We start from the raw sequence: 16,178 nt of genomic DNA, 5'->3' as shown, positions 1-16,178 counted from the left end.
CCACAAGTAACATTAGTTTCTGTAAGCAATGTGAGGGGGGGGGGGAATTGTGAATTTTTATTATATTATATTATTTTATTTTTTGTAATTCTCTTTTTAACTTAACTAAAAATTTGAAATTCGCTGAACACCCTATTGACGTCTTTATCACCCCCACATACGCAAATCTGACTACCAATTTCAGAAAATTCCAATTTCTAGTGTGTGTAAAGCGATTGTTAGCAGAACATTAAAGTCACACATTGATTTACAAAAATTTACAAACCTTGTAATGAGCATACAACAACATTTACATAAATACAGCATTTACATAAAAGAAACAAATAATTACATACAAGCATCGCAATTTCCATATACCTATGTAAACCATGCTACTCCATCTCTCTCTCTCTCCTCAATTATTCTCAATATGCGAATTATTAACATCAGTTTGTATCAGTTGTATTTTAAAATAAAATTGACTCCACAAGGATTACTTAATCACTCTCTTACCTTACCAATTTCTTTTCTGTCTTTCTCTTACATCAATAATATTTACTTCAGCTCTTATTACTCTTTACAATCTTTGTTTCTCGCCTCTAACACATGAAGCACATTACATCTGGTACTGTAAGATGTAAAATCTTACATGTTAATATTTTAGAAATGAGTGAGCTTTATTTAAAATAAAAGTTAGGAAATAGCAAAACAGAACGGTAAACATTTTCAGTCACAAATATTATTCTGGGTCACTCACAAGGATTATAAATTGGACAAGGTTGAATTAGAGAAGGGAGCGGTAAACTATTAGCAATTAGAGATACTTCAGACATTTCAGTTCCCACCGTGGCAAAGAATAAACAATAACACGGGAATGGTGACAGCGACAAGTGCGAATACCTATGGGCGTGCAGGTGCGAATAATTATGGCTCTGAGGACCAAGGGGCTATAGACTGAACATCGTGGGACATCCCTTTGTCCCGTGACACCGATAGCGGCCAGGTATTTGCGTCTGACTGTCGGCGAGGGCAAGGTTGTTAGAGCAATGTAAAGATAATCTGCTAAGTTTAACGAGGGTGGCGAAGGTGACGGCGAACTTCAAAGCAGCGGATTGCCTGGGAAAAATTTTGGAGATTTATTAAAATGAGCTCCGAAGATACAGTTTGGGAAAATTTAAAGGACGAATAGGAAATAATGAAAGTTGAACAAAATGAGAATATTGGGTAAACTCAGAAAAAGGGCGTGCAGGAATTATGAGGGGGCGTTGCCGAATTGAGATGACAAAAGTGAGTGAACGGGGAGAGAGAAGAAAGACAGAGTTGAGAATTTGTTAGTGTTTGGTGAAAATGGGTTAAGGGGACACAGACAGTTGAGAATTTGTTAGTGTTTGGTGAAAATGGGTTAAAGACACAGACAGTTGAGAATTTGTTAGTGTTTGGTGAAAATGGGTTAAGGAGACAGACAGTTGAGAATTTGTTAGTGTTTGGTGAAAATGGGTTAAAGACACAGACAGTTGAGAATTTGTTATTGTTTGGTGAAAATGGCTTAAAGAGACACACAGTTGAGTTTCGTTGGTGTTTATGTGAAAATGAGTTAGGAAAGTGACATAGTCGAGTTTTTGTTAGTGTTTTGCGAAAATGGGTTAAAAAGAACAGAGTTGGGCTTTTGTTGGCGGTTTGTGGAGATGAGTTAGGAAAGACAGAGTTGGGTTTTGACAGTGTTAGTGGAAAAATTTGAGTAATAAGTTGTGTGGGTTAGATAAGTCCTGTCCTGTCCTGTCAGCCAGTTAGGAAAGATCTGACAAGTTAAGATGGAGTAGGGAAGGGTTAGATAATTTTAGTGCAGTCAGTAAGTTAAAGAAAAGTTAGTGGAGTTTAATAATAGAAGAGAACAGTCGAGTAGTCCGTTATTGGAAGGCAAGGGTAGTGGCCCGTATGCAAATAAGTCTGTCCGTATTGGAAGGCAAGGGTAGTGGCCCGTATGCAAATAAGTCTGTCCGTATTGGAAGGCAAGGGTAGTGGCCCGTATGCAAATAAGTCTGTCCGTATTGGAAGGCAAGGGTAGTGGCCCGTATGCAAATAAGTCTGTCCGTATTGGAAGGCAAGGGTAGTGGCCCGTATGCACATAAGTCTGTCCGTATTGGAAGGCAAGGGTAGTGGCCCGTATGCAAATAAGTCTGTCCGTATTGGAAGGCAAGGGTAGTGGCCCTTATGCAAATAAGTCAGTCCGTCGTCGGAAGGCAAGGGTTGTGGCCCGTATGCAGATGAATGAAGTGTAAAGAGAATAAGCCAGTCCGTCGTCTAAAGGCAAGGGTAGTAGCCCGTATGCAAACGACTGAAAAGTGTATGGAGAAATAACCTGTCCGTTATAGGAAGGTAGTGAAAGTGGCCAGCATACAAATAAGTGTTGTGCACTGAGAGAAATAACCCTAGTCCATCATCTGAAGGCAGTGATAAAGGCAAGGTGCAGATAAGTGAGCTGAGAAGATCAAGTTGTAATTCCTAGTCCGCCACAATAGCTGAACCGAAGACTAAGTAGCAGTATCGAAGACGAGCCCATAATTTCCTAAAAGACACAATGATGCCCTATCCAGACGTAGACTACAGCCATGGAGAAACTTGAAGTTCTGAGATGAATGCAGTTGGTAAACGATGATGCCATTCCCAGACAAGGAACTGAAGGCCCCAAAACGGAGAAGTAAAATTAAGTAAGTGACTAGTTATATAGTATTCTCCCTCACAAATAAAGACTGTTGGAACTCTAATATCAGATTAGTATAACGTTTAGAAGGATGTTAAGGGAAGGATGTACAAAGATATAAATATATACATAAACATAGTGATAAGTCAGATGATAGTTTTGGATTTTGATTAATGTATAATTAGACATATGTAGGAAGGCAAAGGAGGGAAAATTGATATTTGTTATTAGTTGTTGTTTAACTTAAAGGTATGATATATTTTGGAAGGTAAGGGTAGAGAAATACAGAGAAAGAATTAGTCTTATGAATGTAGCTAACACTTGGGACCAGCATTAGTCCAGAAATTGGTGTCAAATGTACTATCTGTCTTGATTAAAGAAAGTTGTGAAGTTATATTTCCCAAGACAATATGGGACAATAATTAAATTAGAAATTAAGAGTAAATTTTCCTAAATCAATTTATAAGGTAAGAATAAGATTTACATAAGAGAAAGAGTGTGAACTAAACCTCTTAAATAATTATTGTTCATGTGTGGAGAAGGAAGAAACTAAAATAAGTTTATGTAATGATATTGACTGAGTTGTATTGAAGTGGATAACCTTGTTTAGAGTAAAACCACTGTATTTAATTGCCATATATAATTGTTTAACACAGACAGATTTGAGAAATAAAAATATGTGCTTGAGAGTGATAATTCTTATATTGTGTATATAAGTGTAAATAAAATGTTATGTTATATATTAATGTGTGTGTTGTTTGTCATTCTTGAACACTCAGCCTGTCCGAAGGGAGTTATAATTAATTAAGAAGTTCCCTCGAATTTGGAATTCTCCTGTAAAGTAAAGTCAGATGTGTAAGTGGGGAAATTATACTAAGGTGGAAAACACATATAAGGGAACAAATAAAATACATAAATAAAATAAATATATAAATTACAATCATTGAATTCCACCCCCCACAATTGGCGAGCCAGCCAGGATTAATTCCTAATCGGAAGGCTGTGTTCAGGATGACAAAGCAATTTTAGAACAGTTGCTGAAACTGAAAAAAAAATTCAGCTGGCGAGCCAGAACAGTAGGGATAAATTAACAGGAGATTGATAAAGATAGAGCAAAGAATGGTAGTAGAAATGTGTTAAATAATGTTTAATAAATGAAGACGTTAACATAAAATAGATGTGGATGTGAATTCATATAGATATGGATTATTCAAAAGTTATTATGGATTGATTGTATGGTAAATTGACTATTGATAGATTAACAGGAGATTGATGAAGATAAGGCAAGGAATGGTAAGAGCAAATGTGTTCAATATTGATTAATAAATAAAAAGTGTAAGCACCATATAGATGTTGATTATTCAAATGTGGATTTGAATACATATATAGATGTGGATTATTCAAAAGTGGTTGTGAATTAATTGTATGGGAAATTGAATATTGATAGCATATTATTGTTAATTGAAAGTCAGTTAATAAATTAGATTGATTAAAGGAGGTTGATTAATATTGAAGGTTTAAGTGAAGTGAATTATTATTAATTGATTAATGATAGTTGATTATTATTGATTAAGTGATAAATTGTAATTGAGTATTGATGATTGCTTAGTTGTGATTAATAAGTATTGAGTGATAAATAAGTAATTGATTATTGACGATTACTTTATGATGGTTGATTACTGTTGATTGACAAATTGGGGTTGAATCAGCATTGTTCATTTAGTGAAGCTGATGAGTATTGATTGTTTAAATTGAAGTTGATTAGTATTGATTGTTTAAATTGAAGTTGATTAGTATTGATTGTTTAATTGGTTAGTCGTAGTAGATTACTGTTTAATTGGAATAATCGATAAGATTATAATTTTTGGAGGGTATATATTGTAACAATGCTTCTAAGATTACAGATGGCTACTAGTGAAAATAGAAATATAAGGAAGGAATCCCTAAGGGCAAACTCCAACATAGGGAATAGTTTAAATGGGTCCATAAAGCTTAGTAAGTATTTAAGAAACTTAATAGGGACCTGTAAAAGGGATAAGAAATTAGAATATTTAGAAAAACAGATAGCTGAGTTTGTAGTCAAATTAGCAAACCTGTTAAGAGAATTCCGTTCCAGGAGGTAAGATAGTTTAAATTGTATATATTGTATATAGTAGGAATATAGTAGTCTATGTTGTATTTAGTAGGAATATGAATTACATGTAGATAGAAAATTTTCGGAGAGAAGGGAGTATTATAAAAAAATTTACACAAGTATAAATTTTTTCTTGGAGGGCGGAAGGTATGTAAGATGTAAAATCTTACATGTTAATATTTTAGAAATGAGTGAGCTTTATTTAAAATAAAAGTTAGGAAATAGCAAAACAGAACGGTAAACATTTTCAGTCACAAATATTATTCTGGGTCACTCACAAGGATTATAAATTGGACAAGGTTGAATTAGAGAAGGGAGCGGTAAACTATTAGCAATTAGAGATACTTCAGACATTTCAGTTCCCACCGTGGCAAAGAATAAACAATAACACGGGAATGGTGACAGCGACAAGTGCGAATACCTATGGGCGTGCAGGTGCGAATAATTATGGCTCTGAGGACCAAGGGGCTATAGACTGAACATCGTGGGACATCCCTTTGTCCCGTGACACCGATAGCGGCCAGGTATTTGCGTCTGACTGTCGGCGAGGGCAAGGTTGTTAGAGCAATGTAAAGATAATCTGCTAAGTTTAACGAGGGTGGCGAAGGTGACGGCGAACTTCAAAGCAGCGGATTGCCTGGGAAAAATTTTGGAGATTTATTAAAATGAGCTCCGAAGATACAGTTTGGGAAAATTTAAAGGACGAATAGGAAATAATGAAAGTTGAACAAAATGAGAATATTGGGTAAACTCAGAAAAAGGGCGTGCAGGAATTATGAGGGGGCGTTGCCGAATTGAGATGACAAAAGTGAGTGAACGGGGAGAGAGAAGAAAGACAGAGTTGAGAATTTGTTAGTGTTTGGTGAAAATGGGTTAAGGGGACACAGACAGTTGAGAATTTGTTAGTGTTTGGTGAAAATGGGTTAAAGACACAGACAGTTGAGAATTTGTTAGTGTTTGGTGAAAATGGGTTAAGGAGACAGACAGTTGAGAATTTGTTAGTGTTTGGTGAAAATGGGTTAAAGACACAGACAGTTGAGAATTTGTTATTGTTTGGTGAAAATGGCTTAAAGAGACACACAGTTGAGTTTCGTTGGTGTTTATGTGAAAATGAGTTAGGAAAGTGACATAGTCGAGTTTTTGTTAGTGTTTTGCGAAAATGGGTTAAAAAGAACAGAGTTGGGCTTTTGTTGGCGGTTTGTGGAGATGAGTTAGGAAAGACAGAGTTGGGTTTTGACAGTGTTAGTGGAAAAATTTGAGTAATAAGTTGTGTGGGTTAGATAAGTCCTGTCCTGTCCTGTCAGCCAGTTAGGAAAGATCTGACAAGTTAAGATGGAGTAGGGAAGGGTTAGATAATTTTAGTGCAGTCAGTAAGTTAAAGAAAAGTTAGTGGAGTTTAATAATAGAAGAGAACAGTCGAGTAGTCCGTTATTGGAAGGCAAGGGTAGTGGCCCGTATGCAAATAAGTCTGTCCGTATTGGAAGGCAAGGGTAGTGGCCCGTATGCAAATAAGTCTGTCCGTATTGGAAGGCAAGGGTAGTGGCCCGTATGCAAATAAGTCTGTCCGTATTGGAAGGCAAGGGTAGTGGCCCGTATGCACATAAGTCTGTCCGTATTGGAAGGCAAGGGTAGTGGCCCGTATGCACATAAGTCTGTCCGTATTGGAAGGCAAGGGTAGTGGCCCGTATGCACATAAGTCTGTCCGTATTGGAAGGCAAGGGTAGTGGCCCATATGCAAATAAGTCTGTCCGTATTGGAAGGCAAGGGTAGTGGCCCTTATGCAAATAAGTCAGTCCATCGTCGGAAGGCAAGGGTTGTGGCCCGTATGCAGATGAATGAAGTGTAAGGAGAATAAGCCAGTCCGTCGTCTAAAGGCAAGGGTAGTAGCCCGTATGCAAACGACTGAAGTGTATGGAGAAATAACCTGTCCGTTATAGGAAGGTAGTGAAAGAGGCCAGCGTAAAAATAATTAGTGTAAGGAGAATAAGCCTGTCCGTCGTCTAAAGGCAAGGGTAGTAGCCCGTATGCAAACGACTGAAAAGTGTATGGAGAAATAACCTGTCCGTTATAGGAAGGTAGTGAAAGTGGCCAGCATACAAATAAGTGTTGTGCACTGAGAGAAATAACCCTAGTCCATCATCTGAAGGCAGTGATAAAGGCAAGGTGCAGATAAGTGAGCTGAGAAGATCAAGTTGTAATTCCTAGTCCGCCACAATAGCTGAACCGAAGACTAAGTAGCAGTATCGAAGACGAGCCCATAATTTCCTAAAAGACACAATGATGCCCTATCCAGACGTAGACTACAGCCATGGAGAAACTTGAAGTTCTGAGATGAATGCAGTTGGTAAACGATGATGCCATTCCCAGACAAGGAACTGAAGGCCCCAAAACGGAGAAGTAAAATTAAGTAAGTGACTAGTTATATAGTATTCTCCCTCACAAATAAAGACTGTTGGAACTCTAATATCAGATTAGTATAACGTTTAGAAGGATGTTAAGGGAAGGATGTACAAAGATATAAATATATACATAAACATAGTGATAAGTCAGATGATAGTTTTGGATTTTGATTAATGTATAATTAGACATATGTAGGAAGGCAAAGGAGGGAAAATTGATATTTGTTATTAGTTGTTGTTTAACTTAAAGGTATGATATATTTTGGAAGGTAAGGGTAGAGAAATACAGAGAAAGAATTAGTCTTATGAATGTAGCTAACACTTGGGACCAGCATTAGTCCAGAAATTGGTGTCAAATGTACTATCTGTCTTGATTAAAGAAAGTTGTGAAGTTATATTTCCCAAGACAATATGGGACAATAATTAAATTAGAAATTAAGAGTAAATTTTCCTAAATCAATTTATAAGGTAAGAATAAGATTTACATAAGAGAAAGAGTGTGAACTAAACCTCTTAAATAATTATTGTTCATGTGTGGAGAAGGAAGAAACTAAAATAAGTTTATGTAATGATATTGACTGAGTTGTATTGAAGTGGATAACCTTGTTTAGAGTAAAACCACTGTATTTAATTGCCATATATAATTGTTTAACACAGACAGATTTGAGAAATAATAATATGTGCTTGAGAGTGATAATTCTTATATTGTGTATATAAGTGTAAATAAAATGTTATGTTATATATTAATGTGTGTGTTGTTTGTCATTCTTGAACACTCAGCCTGTCCGAAGGGAGTTATAATTAATTAAGAAGTTCCCTCGAATTTGGAATTCTCCTGTAAAGTAAAGTCAGATGTGTAAGTGGGGAAATTATACTAAGGTGGAAAACACATATAAGGGAACAAATAAAATACATAAATAAAATAAATATATAAATTACAATCATTGAATTCCACCCCCCACAGTACCTTCTTATCTCAATAACATTCCCTATAGGTCACCCATTCTACCTTAATTAACATCTTGGTCAACCCTAGTTATCATCTTAATCATCCCTCTTTACTGATGAGGTTTTCCTATTAATAAAATTTATTTCTCCTTGTTTGGCACTTTGCCTAATTTAATGACCTTGTTTGGCACTTGGTCTAATTTAATGACATAGGTTAACCTATCCTTACAGTACTACCCTTTTAAATATAATTTCTTTGCTAATTCCTTTATATTATTACTTTGATTTTACTACTCCTAAATCACCCTTACATTTATTCATAATCATTAACAACAGGAATGCTCCTCTCTCAATTTTTTCTCTCCCCGAACTTTCTTTTACAAGGACTATCACTCAACTATCACAGAGCTAGGTTATGAGTCCTTGAGTTCAGGATTCAATAGAGGAACAAGGAACAGACTTACTTTCCGACATTGCCACTACTTCCAATGTCCTTGCGTTCAGGTTTCCTACGTGGCTGACAGGCTTGCTTCAGTTTCTTGGGCACTCCGGTTTTCCTTCGAGGCTGACAGGCATGCGTTCACTTCTGGGGCACTCTTCACATGATGCACCTTTTTGTGTAGACGATATATTCACAGGAGCACATACTTGGCTCATTCTCTGCGGTCGACACTAGAACCCATTAGCAGTTCCTTCGCGAGGTTTCCTTCAAATTCTTCACAATGGCCTACGTTACCAAACTCGCCTACCTATATTTCAACCCGCAACTCACGACCTTCACCTCTTAGACCACATCACAGAGAAGTCAGACACAGAATGCTCTTCTCTCAATTTTTCGCTTCCCGAACGCCACTCTTCCCCTCAAGTTTGGAACGCCTCCCCCAAGGACTCCAATCAATCCCAATTTTCTGTTTAAATTTCCATTCCTTTCCATCTGCCAACACAATTTTCCGAAGCTGTCTCCCCAACGCTCAAGCTAACCTTTTTCTCGAACTTTCTTATTTTTTTTTTTTTCTCACAGGAAGCATGACCCTTTCATGTCCACCGGCAACCTCCATAAGCACTAATTTTCGTTTCACACCTTTCTCTCTAAATGTATCCGAACACCCAAATATCAGTCAACCTGACGCAGTTTTATTTTGATGCGAAAACTGGACGTCCACTCATTTCCTCTTTTGGTTCTAACGGTGTCATAGATCAAAGGAGGTGCTTCGTATAATCCCGTTTCACGTCTTATTGTTTTTCCTGAAGCAACCCCTTCACGCCCGTTGTCAAATGACACCCCTTTACCTAGTACTGCTGTCCCTGTTTGCTCTCTCGTATTATTTGAATTACTTGTTTACCCCTTTGCTACTATTCTTAATTCTCACGCTTAAAACTGTCCATCTAGCGTTCTTCAAACTTTAAACTTACTTCTAGCAAAAAAAAAAAAAAAAAAAACAAATATTCTTATTTAAATTTGTAAGATCTATTTCTTACAACATGTTTCTGTAAAAGTAGGAATTTTTTGCGGTTTCAGTATTTGTGATTTCATCTCTGATTTTTCATCCAGACAGTTGAATTGAATGCAGAGGCGTAGCTACCATGGTACAAGAATGAGAAAACGTAAGAGCACCATGAAAACGGAGTAGCCACAATTCTGCATATCCAACCGGGCTAGCCGGGTGGGTAAAGTGCCTGCCTGGAATCCCAAAGGTCGCGGGTTCGATTCCCGCCTGGGGCTTGGATCAAAGTACTGCAAAAACCTTGGGAGGTGCATTATGGCCACAGAAACCTATGCGCCAACAACTACTAAAAAAAAAAAAAAAAAAGTTCTGCATAGATAATTTTTTAAATTATTATTATTAGCTATATGGTGCAAGGAATCCTAAGGCTTATGCTGCACCAGCCAAAAAAAAAAAAAAAAAAAAAAAAAATCTCGAATTATCCTGAGAGAGAAGTAGAAAGGAATCACCAAGAAAGATAAGAATGATGATATCCAGCTCAGGACCCTGGGTGTGCCAAGCCCATACTCACCAGATGTGGTTATTATGTAATAGTGGACAACCACCTTACGCTCATTGAAAGCTCATTTAGAAAAATATAAAATACGTATTAGGAAATCTTATTGCAACTACAGTTACTTTTTTTAAAAAAATCTGCACATTAACTGATGTTATACATTGTTTATTTTTGTGTCAAATTTTTACCATCTTTTTATATTTAAGATTTATTGAATATTACTTAATGTACATTATAAATAATATTTTTAAGAGTTAATAATATTTTTATTAACACAAAATGCATGACATCATTCTTCTCTTTCTTGGTGATTCCCTTCTACTTCTCTCTTTCTCTCTCTCTGGGTAAATTGGTTTGTTTTTTTGTTTTTTTTTTTTGCTTGTGCAGCAAATCTTCGGCTTCCTTGCACCATATAGCTAATAATAATAATAATAATAATAATAATAATAATAAAGAGGGATTTTCAGTTTTATTTGCATCGGGTCCCTTTAATCTTACTACTCTGTGCTTTAATTCTAGGTACGCCAGGCTTGGCTGCTAGACACAGAGTAGAAAGACATCAGCTATGTTATGTATGGCCTTGACACTTATCTAATAGCTGGAAAGTACACATCTGCCTTGAAGGTCACTTATTAAATGCCTCATTTCCGGATAAAAAATCAGCAATCTGTGTGCTTGAGTTCTGTAGGGGCAGAAACACACTATTATCACGTCACGTGAATCTCGTCATGTTCCTGTCACAGAGTAGCACTCTGTGGTCCCTGTTTAGTGTAAAGTGCGAAGTCGGTCGGAGAAGAAACTGTAACGTAGGGTGGCCAGATTAAAAATTTGATATCGAGGTACTCATGCTTACGTTTGGGGTATTCATTCCTCGTTCAGGGGTACTCGCATTATATCTTAAAAAAACCGAACAATTCTAATAATAATCATTTTATTTCTATATTTTGTTGATTTTTACAAATTCGTGGAATTCAAAATTGGTCAAATTTTAATAAAATTAACCGAATTATAGCCCGTGCTTTAATTCGTTTAATTCGAAAAATTTTATTGTAAAAGTTATAAACACTAAAGGAAACTTTTATAAATATTAACATCAAATGTTTTACATAAATGTTTACAATACATATTCAATAAACCTGATTTATTTTATCAAAAATAAAATATTTACCTAGCAATACTGTTCATTTGAGCGAATTTTCTTTAACAGTTTTTAATTTTTTAGTTCTTATGCGTAAAATTCTTTGCATGACCTATTGTGATTGGTTTTCTGCAACAGTTCTCCTTCAACATTCTTATTTCTATCCTGTTTCCACGCGTTAAACATTGATCTAAATACTTGCTCACGCATTACATTTGAGTGAGGTAAAGCAAACACAAAATTAATATTTTTTTCTGTATTACGTACTTCGTACGCATTTAAAATTTTTATCCAAACATCTGTGGTATTTTTGAGGTCTTTTGTCTCAATATTTCTACGGAATGATTTCAACAGAACATATTCTTCATACAGCAAATCGATATTGATATTAGGAATTTTAAATAAAAAAAAGTTTATTGCTGAGCCTTAAACCATTACAACGAAATAAAAAAAGTCAAATAGAATGTAAAAGGTTACAAAGTAAGCATAATATAAATATTCTATAAACCTCTTTGTAAATAGGATAGAATGTCGTATTTGAGTCGGGTGCATTTCAACAACAACTTTATCGTCAGTTAATTCTTTCTTCCTAAATAATCATCTCAACAGGTTGTTTTATGATTTCTGCTTTTTTCAAATTCCCCATTTCAAATGTTAAAAAAGGAGTTTTTTGGAAATTTTATTATACTTCCAAAAGGGGTACGTCTGGCAACCTGTAATGTTGTATATATGTCATTCTCTTTGAGGATAGCTGAAGCGAAATGAATTGCCCCAGTTCATCTCCCTCTTCAGATTTTGAAGATTTAGAAAATGTATGTGCTTCTCTTCTAGCCGAGAAAACAAAAGAGTACGCAACGGATACACGACATCAACTGGAAGAGAACAGAAAAAGGCGAATTCCATCATTTACTGCAGGACTTTAAGAAGATGAAAATCGTTTTAGGATGTATTTACGAATGAATAAAGAAGAATTTAATTTCCTATACTGTATATTCTAATTAAAGATGACATTCAAAGGAAAAAAACGCAATTTCAAAATTAAATCAGCGCTAAAGAAAAATTAGTTATATGTTAAAGGAAAGTTGAAATACTGCACGTTTAATTTTGAATAAGGCCTTATTCTGTCAAAATACGAAACAAACATTTTTAATGAAATTTAATTACAACAAAAAACTACTTCTCAACCCTAAAAATTTAACTTGTAATAAATTGTTATGAGTTGTGCAAATTGAAATGATCGACTTGTTCATCCTAAAAATTTAACTTGTAATAAATTGTTATGAGTTGTGCAAATTGAAATGGTCGACTTGTTCATCCTAAAAATTTAACTTGTAATAAATTGTTGAGTTGTGCAAATTGAAATGATCGACTTGTTCATCCTCTCAATTTGCAATTCTGTTGGTCTATTTTCCTTCTTTGGCCATTTTTGAGCATCCCTGTGACTGGACATTTGCGGGAGTATGCCGAGTAGCTGGTCGAAGTGGTGGGTGCTTCGGAATAGGCACAGGAACAACGTCCTTGATGTTGTTGTTATTTATTTTCGGATATTCTTACTTGTGCACTGAAAACAGATTGTTTACTTCTAATTTAATTTTCTATTAGCATTTCCTCCATTTTCCTCTTGTCACGCCTAACGAAATTTCTGCTCGAACAGAAAAATCTGACTTCCAGACAATGCCATTCGGTCTTGAAGCCCGACGGGTTAGCTTGTGAATACAGCCAATTAGAACACTGCATCTCCGAGCAATAAACTATTGGTAAATATAGCTCCCCCACATTTGACGTTAGATATGTATACGAGTGAAGTCTCGTGAAAAGTTTTGCGATTGAAAGTATTAAAATTTTTCTCATCAATATTTAAGCTTGAAACAAACGTAAGGGTACGTTGTACTTGTACATCGGAAGTTTATGTATCAACTTACTCTGTTTTTTTGAAAATATTTGAAAAGTGAAACCCATGTTTCAATATTCGATGCCAAAAGCAATTTTTTTTGAAGCGAAATTGAAAAAAAAACGTCATTGCTACTTTGCTTTGCATTCTTAGCCAAAGACCTCTAATAATCTGCCTCAGTTTATTTCACATCCTTAGTGACTTGATTGCAGACCCCCGTATACTTACTGTAGGATTCTCTGTCCCATAATAATTTATAACCATCCTAGCATTTTTCTCTGCCACTAATCTCATTAGTTCATCTGACATCTATTTAGGTCTGAACCTTGAACTAGTAGTATAAAAAGCCTAGTAACTTCTACTAATACTTACCTGAAAACTTCCTACATAGTATTTAGTAATGTCATCAGGTTGGTCCCGCAGAATGGAATTTGAAATCTAAGATCATTGTAGTAATCTTTACAAAGAAAAATTCCTTCCCTTTATTCTTGTTAATTAGATATATTTTAAGTCAATCGCTCATTAACAGATTATGATCACTGCCACCTAGTGGTGCCTTTATATGTAGATTCTTAATGCATGAAGAGACACTTTTGATAACCACATCAATAGCATTACTTTTCCTTTTCTTTATGCTAGTATAGAAAACATTCTTTCAGTAAATCCATGGTAGCTCTGACTATGTGAGTGACCAGCTCATTTCCAGTTAATATCTTAAAAATGAAAGTTAAAATCCTCTATTATAAGACATTCTGATTTATTGGCCCATTGTATTTATTTGTTTAGTTATTCATTATACTCATCACAATCATTCAGCTGTGGGAAAACAATAGGCATTTTAACTAGACACCATTCTATAGGAGCACTATAGAATTGTGGTTTATGTAATCACCATCCTATAGTTCTCCTGTATCAGTAACTGAAAATGAGCAAAGCTTGATAAGAGTGGTTTGCTTATTGCTAAGAGATTAATGATTTTCATAAAAGATTAATTGTTCCAGATTTCATTTTTTAACTTTCCTTTACAATCAGTTTTATTTTTATTTAAAAAAAAAATGCTCCAACTGGAATGCATTTCAGGATGATTAAGGTTGGTTTTTTGAACAAATGAAACATCTCATAAGTTTTTAAATACTTTTATCTCTATTTTATTGTGATCAATTAGCCAAACAGGTACTGACATGAGTTACATAATAAGAATCGCTTGATGTTTTTAATATTCAGTTAGTAAGACATTAACTAGTCACCATTGAGCTATAGTTATAATCAGTATTGTTCAATAAAATAAAATTCAGACTAGTGTTGGCTAACCCTGATCTATTCCATTAAACTGCATGTAAATTTTGTTTTAGTAACGTGAACTAACTTGTAACTAATATGACAATTAATAATGTATTTCTTAACAGGTTTGACAGCTGCAAAATGGCTGAAAGAATCTGGAGTGAAAGTTGTTGTTTTGGAAGCCAGGGACAGGGTGGGAGGACGGACTCTAACAAAACATGTAAGTTTTATTAATTGTAAACACTGTATATCTTTTAGTTTAGTTCAGACAAGTAAGCATAATAACACATTTAAATTATGAATAACTACACTCTTCATTATTTATGATAGATAAATTAACTAAAAGATAAGGCTAATAACTCTTAACTATAGAGGTGCTTTTCACAGGTATGTGGTCTACTAGATTTCTATCAAATTTATTTATATAGGTAATCAGTATTAAATAATAGTTTTATATTATTAAATATGATAATATTTTATTTAATATAATAATATTAAATTTAATTTTATGTTATCATATGAATATATATTACTAACATAATATATTATTTATGAAAGTGGCTCAATATATCTCACTTCAGTCACTTGTTAGAACCAGTTTCTAGTTATTTAACCTTCCATCACTCGCACCCTCAACTTGTGTGGCATCTCTGAAACATCCTTTTTGTTATAATTATAAGAAATAAATTTTTGCCTTTTTTACTGAATTGATAATGGCGATCTATTAATTATGATTTGCTAAAACCTAATTAAAAATATTGAGTGAAAATAAATGAGAGAAATCAATATAGTAATAATAATTTTTTTTTCTCGATCGATTATTTTAATTTTCAAGGTGATTTCTATCTCTTGATTAAACCACAGATGTTTGCATGTTGTTTGATTGATGTAACATGAACATCTGTATTTTTATAACCTATTTGTTTTTAACTGCCAAAAACAATAACTCTATGGCAAGATTAGACACCTGTCACACGTTTCAGAGACACCACTTAGGAATGGGAATTGCTTAGAAGAAAGATAGATGCTTTTCTTCACCTACTGTTTGTTAAATGCCAAACAAAAAAAAATTAATGTCTCATATTATTCTTCTACTAGTCATATAGTTCCCTGAGGAGCTGTTGTGGCCATCAATAAAATCCTCCAAATGAATCGATCATAGGCTATATGAGCGACATCGCAAAATGTCATGCCCAAAAGTTCACGCATCCTAACCTTCCCACCTCTCAGCCCATCTGCTCACCTTTTCTAGATCCTGTTGCAGTAGTGTACTGACATTAGTGTCATTAAGAACCCTGCCAACCTTCATATCATCTGCAAACTTGGATATTAAGCCTGATATACCATCATCAATGCCGCCATAGCCTAGTGGTCAGACGCATGGGTGCATAACTACACATGCCTAGAGTGACCGGGGTTCAAGCCCGTGACTGCTGAATACGGTGCTGTTTCTTGTATTCTGTGTATCTTGTAAACTCCTCTGACCGTTTGGTCGTCCCGGAGTATAAACAGAAAATTTATTTATTTATTTATCATTTATAAATACAGAAAACTACAATAGACCCAACACTGAACCCTGAGGGACTTCACTAATAACATTATTCCATGAAGAGCAGTGTCCATTGATTACCACTGTCTGTCTTCTCCCACTCAACCATCCCTTTATCCCTAACAGCAATTTGCCTTCAATACCACACTGCTCCAAT

General features: G+C 35.1%; 1 protein-coding gene across 1 annotated transcript in view; it reads left to right on the top strand.

Moving 5' to 3' along the window:
• The window catches only part of LOC150080254 (amine oxidase [flavin-containing]-like), a 173,354-nt gene that overhangs the window by 16,022 nt on the left and 141,154 nt on the right, over positions 1-16,178 (top strand). Inside the window, exon 2 of the mRNA XM_090381580.1 lies at positions 14,598-14,692. Coding sequence (XP_090237706.1) covers positions 14,598-14,692 — 95 coding nt within the window. The remainder of the gene's footprint in view (positions 1-14,597; positions 14,693-16,178) is intronic.

The sequence above is a fragment of the Mastigoproctus giganteus genome, chromosome 9 (assembly GCF_048544385.1).
Source record: "Mastigoproctus giganteus isolate SK-2022 chromosome 9, ASM4854438v1, whole genome shotgun sequence".
NCBI classification, from domain to species: Eukaryota; Metazoa; Arthropoda; class Arachnida; order Uropygi; family Thelyphonidae; genus Mastigoproctus; species Mastigoproctus giganteus.
Note: the sequence above shows the minus strand (reverse complement) of the source record. Positions and strands in the feature narration are given on the sequence as shown.